Below are 12,347 nucleotides of genomic sequence, written 5' to 3'. Positions count from 1 at the left end.
GGCCAAAATAGTGTAAAGCCGTTTTGCGCGCAACGCGCCTACATTGTCCCAATTTTGCCCTTTTCACCCAGATCATGGACCAAAATAGTGTAATTCTACCTTTCTTGGAAGCTCAAAGACTTGTAGGCCTACGTTCCCTCTAAAAACGGGATATGCATAATACTCCGATAATACCGTGTACAAATTATGCATTTGTTTCCCCCGAAATTTTTATTCCCCCCCCCAAGAAAGCTGGATACGCACCAGCTGTAAGGTGGGTGTGTGTGGGGTGTGTGAGACCAATGTGAAGATCGTTGTAAACAGGGGTGTGTAGGGGTAAGAGGGGGTGACTGGTGGGGTGTGGGGTGTGAGACCAGCGTGACGATGTCTGTGTGGTAGTGTATGTGGAAGTATGGTGTGCCGGGGTGTGTAGGGGTAGGTGTGGGTGACTGTAAGGTGGGTCAAGTATGGTGTGCCGGGGTGTGTAGGGGTAGATGTGGGTGACTGTAAGTTGGGTGGGTGGGTTTGATTTTGGGTGAGATAAAATGTATCTCTAAATCAATTAAAACGTGTATACATTGTATACATACGTGTGGCTTATTTTTTTTCACGACATATTACAATAAATTTACTAGATCTTATGATGAAGATGTAGTCACTTTGTCATTCAACGTTAATTGTTTTATTTACAATTTTATTTAATCACACTAAAGTCAACAAAATATACAACTATTACCACACAAAAAAGAATACTGCGCTCGATACATAAAGTTACGGCACAATACGCCGTAGAAGTGGCGTAGTTAATCGGATTAACTACCATAGCAATAGATGAATACAATAATTTTGACTATACCGCCCTGCACTACAACGTTCACGCGGTACCGATGCATTGAACCATAGATATCAAAGAAAGGCTGATCACTCGCACTTGTAAGATAAGTATCTTTGAAAAGAGCGGTATTGTATTCAATCTGTTTGCTGACATACACAGGTGATTAGTGCAATCAGCTTGTAGTGCAGGGTGATCTATTCAAAAATTGTATTCATCTATTGCTGTGGTAGTTAATCCGATTATGACGTCACTTCTACGGCGTATAAAGAGGATGGAGGAATACGTATATACATGAATATAAAACAAGGCAATTGTTTTTAAAACTTCTGCAACAACTTGCTTGTATTAAGCAATAAGAGGTGGCTGTTATGGTGTAATTCGGTGGGGTTAGAGTCTGAACTGGTTATGCCCACTTTAATTGGGGTATCTGGATTTGGTCTGTGACATAGATACATGCTGACTTAGGGGCCCCAAATCGACCAATTCAGCGCCCCTTAGATTGATTCTGCGCCCCATCCAAGCGAAATTTCGAGCCAAAACCGTTTCAGATCGAAATTCAACTTGATTAACCAAATAAGTGGCATCACAGATTATAGAAGGAAGGTGGCATTTGTGCACATTTGCACGATTGGGGGCACCCTCCTGTATCCTTGCCGCAGGGTGTCACAACCCCTAGCTACGCCACTAGATTTGGTCTATTTTGGTCTACCAATTTAGCAGATTTTACCATGAACTTAGACATGGTCGATGTGCAAGACATGCTCAACAATTATACCAAGGAGAAGTTAATATTTTTCTGGGATTTTTCACAGAGAACTCCCGGGAGAGAACTAAACTTTCAAACTCAACATAAATTTTGGACATAGCTAATTCTGGTTTTGAGCCCTCGAATTGTAACTTGGAACATGTTGAAGAAACTTATACGACACCTTTTTAGGCCTTTCAAGAAATGTGTAGTGAATGTGCAGTCCTCGTGTCTGTAGTGTTGAAATTAAACTCTGATAGTTTTGAGACGCATAATGGGCTAAGGGACATCCGACGAAAGCTATTGACAATAGCAAGGTGACTGACCTCTGTAGATCTCAGTGAGCCTGGTACGTTATCTGCATTAGACTGCCTCCACCAGTGGTCCAAGTTGCGCTTGTAGCGTGATATGTTTCGTTATCCCGGTTGTTTACGATTGAGGGCAGCTGTCATTTTTTTTCTGTTCTGCACATATAAAATCTGAATTTTTTAAAGTTTTTTGATTTCAAAACGCACGGTTGTTTGTCAATACCCACGATGACGACTATCATGTTCTTTCAACACAGATATTCAAGTGCAAGCCTTAAAATTGCCTTCTTTAGAAAGCAAAAATTATAGGAGATATTCATCATTTTCTACCCCGGTATCCAAAGATTTATCGTCTGAATATCACATCGTATATCACATACACGTGTACGATCCCGGGTATTGATTTAGTTTCCCTGCTGTACAATGTAATTATTTACCAGGCGATGTTGATGTGCGCGAGTACTCATGCTCGTCGGTGAACTTTGAAAACACCTCCTTTTTCAGGATAAAAACACTCCTATTTTCAACGATTTCGCGATTTTTTGCCCTTCAATAATGTCCCTTTTTCGCTGTTAAACGCGAACGACGGAAACGCGTATAGGGTATAATGCATGACACCCGCGGTTGTATGCGTCGTATATTGATGTGATGTGATGTTATGTGCGCCAAAGTGAAAGCTGAAACTAAGACGTGTTTCGCGAAATTTTCGACGAGCATGAGTACCCGTCGATACCCGGAGTACCGGAACTGGGGCAAATTAGCGAAAGATTTGTTGCAATTTTTACATTAATGTGCATGATCTTCGTTGTCTCGTATGGATCTTTTCATGTTGCTTCTTGTGTGTGAATTGGCTGAATGACTTGTTGCAATAGATGGATCTTTTCATGTCGCTTCTTATTACTCAAAGTAGTGAATGATTTGTTGCAATAGCTACATTTGTGATCTTTCTGTCCCATATGAATCCCTTCATGTTGCTTTTTGGCACCCAATTGGCTGAATGATTTGTTGCAATAGCTACATTGATGAGGTTTCTCTCCTGTATGAATCTTTTCATGTTGCTTCTTGTCTCCCAATCGGCTGAATGATTTGTTGCAATAGCTACATTGGTGAGGTTTCTCTCCTGTATGGATCTTTTCATGTTGCTTCTTGTCTCCCAATCGGCTGAATGATTTGTTGCAATAGCTACATTTATGAGGTTTCTCTCCTGTGTGGATCTTTTCATGTTGCTTCTTGTTTTCCAATTCAGTGAATGAGTTGTTGCAATAATTACATTTATGAGGTTTCTCTCCTGTATGAATCATTTCATGGTGTTTTTTGGTTACCGATTCGATGAATGATTTAGTGCAATAGCTACATTTATGAGGTTTCTCTCCTGTATGGATCTTTTCATGTCGCTTCTTGTTTCCCAAATCACTGAATGATTTGTTGCAATAGCTACATTGATGAGGTTTCTCTCCTGTATGGATCTTTTCATGTTGCTTCTTGTGTCCCAATCGGCTGAATGATTTGTTGCAATAGCTACATTTATGAGGTTTCTCTCCTGTGTGGATCTTTTCATGTTGCTTCTTGTTTTCCAATTCAGTGAATGATTTGTTGCAATAATTACATTTATGAGGTTTCTCTCCTGTATGAATCATTTCATGGTGTTTTTTGGTTACCGATTCGATGAATGATTTAGTGCAATAGCTACATTTATGAGGTTTCTCCTCTGTGTGAATCTTTTCATGTCGCTTCTTGTGTCCCAATCTGCTGAATGATTTGTTGCAATAGCTACATTGATGAGATTTCTCTCCTGTATGAATCTTTTCATGTTGCTTCTTGCTTCCCGAATGGCTGAATGATTTGTCACAATAGCTACACTTATGAGGTTTCTCACCTGTATGAATCTTTTCATGTTGCTTCTTGTGTCCTAATTGGCTGAATGATTTGTTGCAATGGCTACATTTGTGAGGTTTCTCTCCTGTATGAATCATTTCATGCTGATTTTTGTCTCCCAATCGGCTGAATGATTTGTTGCAATAACAACATCTATGAGGTTTCTCTCCTGTATGGATCTTTTCATGTTGCTTCTTGTGGCTTAAATGTTTGAATGATTTGTTGCAGTAGCTACACTTGTGATGTTTTTCTCCTGTAGGCCTACAAATGTTCTCGTGTGGGTTATTTTGACTCACAACCCTATGAAGGTCTTCTCCTCTTAAATGTACAAATTCACGTCGCTTCTTATGGCCCAATTGGCTAAATGTTGTGTTGTCATTGCTACATTTAATAGGGTTTTCTCCCATATGAATATTTTCGTGTGAATTTTTGTCTCTTAGTCGGATGAACGATTTGGTACAATAATCACATTTGTAAGATTGCTTTCCATAATAAGCTTTGTCAGACCGATCTTCTTTTCCAGTTCGAAGCCTTTGGATTTGTAGCTTCACACAGCCAGCCTTTGGTTTTAGCTGTGGATTACTGTACCAATAAGGCTTAATACTCAACTCATGGTAGCGAAGATGCGATAGAAATCGAGGTATGTTTCCCACAAATCTTCTTTTACAATACTTGCAGACAGGATCCCATTTCCGTACAATCATCGTATCTGAAAAGATAATGTCAAATTTATTAAAGAAAAATTTGTTGATTAAACTTGTCTATTTTTTCTTGTAATAGCAATCCAAAAAAGAATAGTTTGCACTAACTGTGACATTCTTGTCACCTGGGAAACACAGTTACAACCAATGGGCTGAATGTATTCCTTATTTAAATTGTTATGGCACACGTGTGGTCATGACAAGTCGAACATTTTGAGACCAATTTCATCCAAATCGGAATGATTTTGATTTGACCCGAGTGGATCCCAAATGTTGACAGTAGCTTGTTTGCCTTTTAACCCGGAACGATAAAACAGAGATCAAACTATACCGGTATATTTGCTGAATCTTTGTGACCAAAGGAATGTTTTGGGCAAATTTGAATTTTGACCCCTGTATAAACTTTGACCTCGGAATTCTGGGAATATATACCAATTATGTTGCTTGTATCACCTTGGGATCGATTCATTCACTATAATTCGATACCGAATTAAAAGACTAGTTTGCGTATGACGTCCTGTCAACCAGACCAAAAATGCCGTACTGCGCCTTTGACATGACGTCAGACGCAAACTAGTCATTTTAATTTTGTCTTTGATTGTAATCTGCTGTATTTTTCACCAGACGGTGGTCACTTGTATTTCAAGTTGTAAATATAGCCCGCGTAGAAAAAATTTAAGCAAAAGGGTATTTTTTTTATGGCTGGGCTCCATACGTGAATATCTCGTTAAGGGTATCAAAATTAGCAAATAATTTATGGGGAAAACCTTCGTCGCACAGTTGTTTCTCAAAAAGGGTAGCTAAATTCGGCACCAAGAGGCCAACAGAAATCAGTTGAAAAGAAAGCAAAATTCTGGGAAAATTGTACTAAACAATCCTCAAAACGAGTGCTTTTTATTGGTTTTTTCTTCAGGTCTCTTGACTGATCTCTACCGGCGTTTTTAGCTGTGTTTGTCGCGACTCATAACAGTAAATTACTTGCTTAGGGTAGGAAAACAACCGCATAGTAGCCTACTTGCTTTGAGTCCATTCTACATTTCATTTCTACACTAATGAAAAATGCTTGCTTTGTGTCCTTTTTGAAAGTCTTTGTACGCGGGTGATATACAACTTGAAGTTACATAACGGCATGATGACATAATTTTGTTGTGACCGCATGCAAGTTTTCGTATTTGTATTTATGTTCTTGTTGTGCAAAAGTTTGGAAACTGCCACTTTACGATTATTAAATTTGTATAATTATGTCACTCTTGCATGTGTACTTGTTTTATATTGGGTTCAGACCGTAAATATGCAAGGGGGGTGGCATGCACCCCCAATAATTATGGTGCGGCAAAGTACCCTGCCCCACCCCGATAATTTAAGGTAAAAAATCATAACTTATAATGTAAAAATGTACTTAAAATGAACTTGATGGCTGATTAAAGCATTGTTATGTTATGTTGTTTACAGCTTTATTTCGTGAAGGCCAGCTAAGCAGGCTAGACCGACCTACACTCGTACTCGTGAGTGTAGTGAAGCGAGTGTAGGTCGGCTTTGCCTGTTTGGCTGGCCTTCATGAAACAACGTTGTAAACAGCATGACAATGCTTTAATCAGCCACCAAGTTCATTTTAAATATATTCCAGCTCCCTTCTATGTTGGGCACTTTACTGTGGATGATTTACCTTACTTGGATTTATTTAACGTAAAATTTATGTATTTCAAAAGTTAACCGCGCACCTCCTCTAGCACCCACCCCATCGGAGTTTCGTTCCTCGGATGACCATATGCCCAGATTGTGCAATATCAACAAAGTATATGATACATGCCTCTTTTATCATGATTGAAGGCACACAAAATATTATCAGACGATACTCTTGATAATACAGCATGTCTCAAAAAAATGCAAGTGAAAAGCGCCCTCTGTGGCAACTAGAAAATACCGTTGTGACATAATGCTTACATCAACGGCAAGGGCATAGTCTTAGCTCTCAAATGCCGTTCAGTCTGTTCGATTTGCTTGTTTTAATCTCGAGACAGAGATCTCGAAATATGCTTACTTTACAACGAAAGGGTAAAATCACAATTGTGCCACTTTTACTAGGGAAGAGGACTGTACATGCAAATCAATGTAGCATCAAGTTTATCAAGAGTTCCTTCGTGAAATCAAAAGAATGCATCAATTACACAACAATACAAAATTGTTTTTAATGTTTTATCATGATAAAGGTATAAAGATTCTCCTTTTCCACTTACGACAAATTAAACGATAAATACATATGTTAAAGACAAACAAATATTACACACTTAAAGGTTAATGAACTTTGACAAGTTCATGAAATTTGACAAATTAATGAAATTAGACAAAATATGCATCGCGAGTTGAGTGTTGATGCGTCTAATGCACGAGCCCCGAAGGGGAGTGCATTAGACGCATCAACATCAGCTATCATTGACATGTACAACCCTATTCCCTAGTAAAAGTGGCACAATTGTGATTTTACCCTTTCGTTCTTAACTAAACATATCTCGAGAATCGAGATTAAAAAGAGCAAATTGAACAGAACAAACGGTATTTGAGAGCTAAGACTGTGCTCTTGACGTTGATGTAAGCATCATGTCACAACGGTATTTTCTAATCGCCAAAGAGGGCGCTTTTCACTTGCACAAGTTTTTTTAGACAGGCTGTAAAGATAAACATTCAGTACAAACACTTATGTATGTTCGCAGACATCTGTACAATGTACTTATCAGATATGGGTATGACTACGCGTGTTAGTAAAAAACGCTTGGTTTTAGGACAACTGTTTGCCGCATAATAATACTGACTAATTTATATTGTACAGCAAATCTCACCCAAAACCATAATGATATACGTGTGGAAAACTTTGCTCCTGAGGAAGAAATCAAGTTTGAGCTGAGTTAGGTTAGGGTCAAAATTAGGATTATAATCAGGATTGTGTTTAGGGGTTAGGATTAGGGCTTAGGAGATAGGTTAGGATCGATGAGGGTTAGGGTTTATAACTAACTTATTTAATGAACCAAGTTCAGACTATGGACCTGTAACCACTAAAGCAATTAACGCATTTCCGAAACTTCATAATAGGCCTACTCAATAATTGAGTACCATGTGCCTTAGCCCAGTCCGTGATCTTCGCCGACCTAGCGAGCGCGAAGCGCGATTCGCGAGCCAATTCAAACAGCCTATTTGGCTAAGAATATACCATGTATACCCGTACTCGCCCTGTAAATTATTTTTCCTACAACTGCACAACAAAAATATAAGGTTCAAATTGGGAAGGAGGTCCATCCTGGGAGGTCCATAGTCTGAACTTGGTTCATTTGGCTAAGAATATACCATGTATACCCGTACTCGCCCTGTAAATTATTTTTCCTACAACTGCACAACAAAAATATAAGGTTCAAATTGGGAAGGAAAAATCACGAAGATACAATCATTCCCGAAGTATCATAGTCCCGGTTATAACTTACATTGACATCACCTTTCTCTACATTTATAATTGACTGTATAGTAGGTAAGATTTGGGTACCATGTGATTGTTGGCCAATTCAACTAGTCTATTAATATTATACTAGTAGGCCTACCCTGCTTACCCGGACCCACATGTTTATAGAAGCAAGTTGAAATTGCATTAAACATGAAAAAACAAAATAAAAACAAATACACGAAACTCACCTTTAACAGTTTTTGTTTTCCAAGAAGGATATGAATCAAAATAGATGTTTATAGATTGTATCAGTTCCAGCAGATTTGTTTCGGCCTGTACTTTTACATGAAGCAGTTCGCGGTCTTATCTAACTACAATTTGTATCAAATCTTTTGAAGAAGGTAGTGCGGTGCGGTGCGGTGCGCTCTCTAATGCATCTGAATTCAGCAATAGCTCTAATCAAATGGCATGTATGCATGCACAGTAGGGTCACTCTTTTAAGACTCTTTTAAACAGCTTAAAAGCTGTTTATTTACTCTTAATATTATAATGTGAACTTTGTACTTTGGACCGGATCAAACAACGTGAAGACAATGAACAATTCAATTAGCAGTTTTTACATCATGATGAACGGCGTTATTGTGAAATAAGAAAGCCACTCAAAAACATAACAAAACAAAAACAGTGGGTATTTTAAGCAATGCCGAACGTGAACGACCGATATCATTATTCTGATTGATTTTCAAACCAATTTGATATTATTTATAAAACGTTCTTTATGATTTTATGATGTTATCAGTGATGAGAACTTACAGACTGTAATAGTATATCTAAACTTGTAGGAACTTCTGCACACCTTGAATAAAGTTGTGTATTAAAAGGCTTAAAAATCAAATTGCATTCTGAATACGATGAATGTCCTCCTGATATCAAACAAATTCGGGATATAATTAATACAAATTTTAGAGCAAATTATTAAAAATTTATATTTTTGACAGTTAATAGTCCTCGAAGTAAACTAAATAAACTGGGAGGAAAGGTCGTCCATCATTTGAAACTTTTAACCTTTCGTATTGAAAATATACATTTTTTTTTAATTTCAAAAAAGACCTTTTGGGAAAAATTTAAAAAATGATGGACGGCCTAATACCTCCTAGCTATATACATACCTGCATACACTTTAAGCTATCTTCAGTAGCTAGTAAAAACACGAACTTACCATAACTTTATACCAAAAGAAAATGACGTAGGCCTACATGTTGTAAGACATGCCGTAATTTGCTCGAAATTGAAATATCTCAGATACCGTACGACGCTGGAACAAACTTTGAGATTATTCAGATTAAGCCTTTACATTTCTCTAGACCTATCTGTTTTAAGTGATTTGGTGTTTGCTGAATTCGTGTGGTTTTGCTATTAGTATCAACTGCATAGGCCCTATAGGCCTAGCTCAAATTTAAATGCGTGTTTGTCGTTTTTGTCTGCTGAACGAGATAATGCGATATTTTATAGAATTATGCTACTGGTGTGCGACATTTTGTTTTGGTTTAATTTTAAATTCTTGTGTTTTTTTCTGTCTACTGAATATAGCTGAATTAAAATGCAAGCCTATGTTGTCATAATTTGTCCCCTGAGCGAGATAAAGTGATATTTTAGAATCGAATTAGGCCTACTGGTGCATCAACTGAAAAGCAGAATTTCAAATGTCGCGACATTTTGTTCTCATTTTATTTTAAATTAATGCGTTTTCTTTCTTATCCACAGTCAGACACTCACTTCTTCCCATCTGGTAAGAGTGGCTTTTCAGTCAGTGCTTGAAATTTTATTTTGGATCAGCACCAGGCCTAATTCGATTCTAAAATATCAATCTATCTTGTTCAGGAGACTTAAATGACAACATAGGCCTGCATTTTTATTTCAGCTATCTTCAGTATCTCACTTCCCTGGTCTTACCCAACTACGGAAGCGTTTAAGTGCCACGACTTGGCAAGATAATTATCAAGATTTCAGAGTTTCTGGTGCCAAACTGCTCCCGTCTCCCACTTATTTTCACCCGGCGTGACCTACTCATTTATTTTTGATCCCAATTCGTTCTGACATGTTTGATGAGACATAGTGTTCATTTTGATTAGGTATATTGGGGGCTGTCATTTTCTTCGGAAGGGGGGGGGGGGGGTCATGAATACACTGGGGGTCATAGAATTTTTATACCAAAAATGGAGGGGGTGTAATTCTTTTACACTAAAATTATCAGGGTTATATAACTAGCGACTCAAATCTTTCGCTCGCTGCACGGCTAGTACGTACGTGCACATTTTTTTAACTTGCAATCAAAATGTACGCTTTAGGCCTATTCTATATATAAATGTCATGCCATTCTTTGCTAATTTAACTCGCCATGTCGACATCCATTTTTGGTAAGTCGACTTGGCATGATTATATATCTTGTCATGTTAACTTACATTTTGTTAAGTCAACTTGACGTGACAAATTATCCTGCCATGTCGACATCCATTTTTTACGAATTTGACTTGGCATAGGCCTAATGATTTATTTCGCCAAGACGACATTGATTTTTTTTTTATGTCGACTTCGCATGATAATCTATCTTGCCATGTTGAGTTACATTTTTTTATAGGCCTAAGTATATATCTTAGCAAGATAATTTATATGGTCATGTTGACATAATGCTGATAATAAATCTACATGGCAAGATAATTATCTTGCCAAGATAATTATCTTGCCAAGTCGTGGCACTTAGACGAGCTAGAATTAATAACTAATGCTTCTCATTGACCAAATTCCATGACAAATAAATTTTGAGCTGAAAGGGCAAACAAACCTTTGACAGATTGATTATTATTTTTGCTGAACCTTGAAGCATAGGAAAGGATGTAAGGAATCTAAATACATATTTGGTGTGAAGACAACCATTTTATTTTTCAAACTTTAATTTGCGAAAATCAGCTCAGGTACAGCCAGCTGGCAGTGGCAGGTCGGTCATACGCGCGACGCCCCCTTTTCACTCAGTCGGCAACAGTCAACGGTGTGCAAAGCAACCGGCAACCCATACCAAAACAAAAATGGCAGCCTGCTGTAAGTCGTCAAGAAAGCAGTGACTCATGAACGAGGAACGTAATTTGTATACAATTTGTATCTTATAAGGATTCGTTCTAAATAACAACTTGGGTTTAGGTTCAAAAGGTAAATTTCTCTGGAAATACCAAGTTTCACGGGAAGACATCAACATCTTCGTATAAAAAATGAAGACCAAAGTTGACTTCGAGGAAGCCTTGAAAGATTCGCCACGGTTCAGGTCAGTGTCTTTAATATTTAAACATTTTGTCAAACTTGTTTCATATCATATGATCAAAATTATATCTTGCGGATTCTTGCCTGTCTGGCTTGATATTTAAGTGTACAAACCATTAGTTAGAAGAGCGATTGAAATAATGGTGTAAGTAATGTGAGTTTTGTCATGTGTGTCGCATCTTTCATCTCATCACTCGGAGTGATTCTATGGACTATAAACATGTCAATGTAGGACATCCAGGAAGTGTGTGCGCTCTGCATACTCGTGACTGACAGAGTAAACACAAGCTGGGAAACCCCAAATTACAGTTGATCAAAAATAATTAACAAGAATATTGTAGAATGTAGGGAAATGTGGAATTTGGTATATCCAGCTCTGAATATAGGTCTACAGACTGAACCTTTTATTATTACTAGTATTATTGTCATGTGTCAAACTTGTACGGGCCTTGAAATTGAATGTTGAACTTCATATTGAAAGGTGCAACCAAATACTGAATGTTTACCATGCATGACTCATGGACGGTGTAAACCATGTGGTGACAATACAATAGGTGATGCATTCAACCCGCTCTAACAACAATTGTGTTCCCAACTTCCCATTGTAATTTTCATGTGTACAGCTGTATATTTTGGGTGTACTTGTGTACATATATCTGGTTCCATACAGCAATACACAGTATTGCTGTCTGGTAAGCAGGTACGAATTGAGACGTTGTGAATTGAGACGTCGGAGCCGGTCAAACACAGAGGACTAGCCTACATCCCGTATCCTACTATCACTCAAACAAGCAAATCTCTTCACGAATTCACTCACCTTGCGATCCTACATCATCAGTTGAAACAAACATCTAAGTTTCCAAAAACAACTTTGTCATTCCTCAAAACTACAAGTAACTTCATTAATAAAAAATTGAAATCATACTATTACCCGTTATTGAAAATTTTGTTCGATTTATGTGAACCAAAAGAACGCTCGAGTCGAGTTCAGTTTACCAAAATGGTAGCTCCTGCCTCCTGGTCACCTCAGATATGACGTCAGTATCAAGCTGCTTATTAAACGGTGGATCGGATTGGTTGAAATCAACGCCACGCTTTTGACCTTACAGGGGTCAGAGATATGCATATTCATGTATGAAAACAGCGATGCGGATATAGTATC

The 12,347-nt window shown here is 37.9% G+C and overlaps 2 protein-coding genes across 2 annotated transcripts in view; one reads left to right on the top strand and one right to left on the bottom strand.

The window, feature by feature from the left end:
* Nucleotides 1-983: 983 nt before the first annotated feature.
* On the bottom strand, nucleotides 984-8,352 carry LOC140156873 (uncharacterized). Its single transcript, XM_072179884.1, has 2 exons — nucleotides 8,122-8,352; nucleotides 984-4,451 (listed from the first exon to the last, which is right to left on the bottom strand). Exon 2 carries the CDS (start codon nucleotides 4,444-4,446, stop codon nucleotides 2,692-2,694), a length of 1,755 nt encoding a protein of 584 aa, XP_072035985.1. The 5' UTR covers nucleotides 4,447-4,451; nucleotides 8,122-8,352; the 3' UTR covers nucleotides 984-2,691.
* Nucleotides 8,353-10,939: 2,587 nt separating this feature from the next.
* The window catches only part of LOC140156881 (arf-GAP with coiled-coil, ANK repeat and PH domain-containing protein 2-like), a 65,688-nt gene continuing 64,280 nt past the window's right edge, over nucleotides 10,940-12,347 (top strand). The window contains 1 exon segment of the mRNA XM_072179897.1: nucleotides 10,940-11,189. Coding sequence (XP_072035998.1) covers nucleotides 11,137-11,189 — 53 coding nt within the window. The 5' untranslated portion in view covers nucleotides 10,940-11,136.

Source organism: Amphiura filiformis, chromosome 7, assembly GCF_039555335.1.
Source record: "Amphiura filiformis chromosome 7, Afil_fr2py, whole genome shotgun sequence".
Taxonomy (NCBI): domain Eukaryota; kingdom Metazoa; phylum Echinodermata; class Ophiuroidea; order Amphilepidida; family Amphiuridae; genus Amphiura; species Amphiura filiformis.
Note: the sequence above shows the minus strand (reverse complement) of the source record. Positions and strands in the feature narration are given on the sequence as shown.

Coding starts and splice junctions, on each gene's coding strand:
- LOC140156873 (XM_072179884.1), bottom strand. CDS start 4,446: ATGATTGTACGGAAATGGGATCCTGTCTGCAAGTATTGTAAAAGAAGA.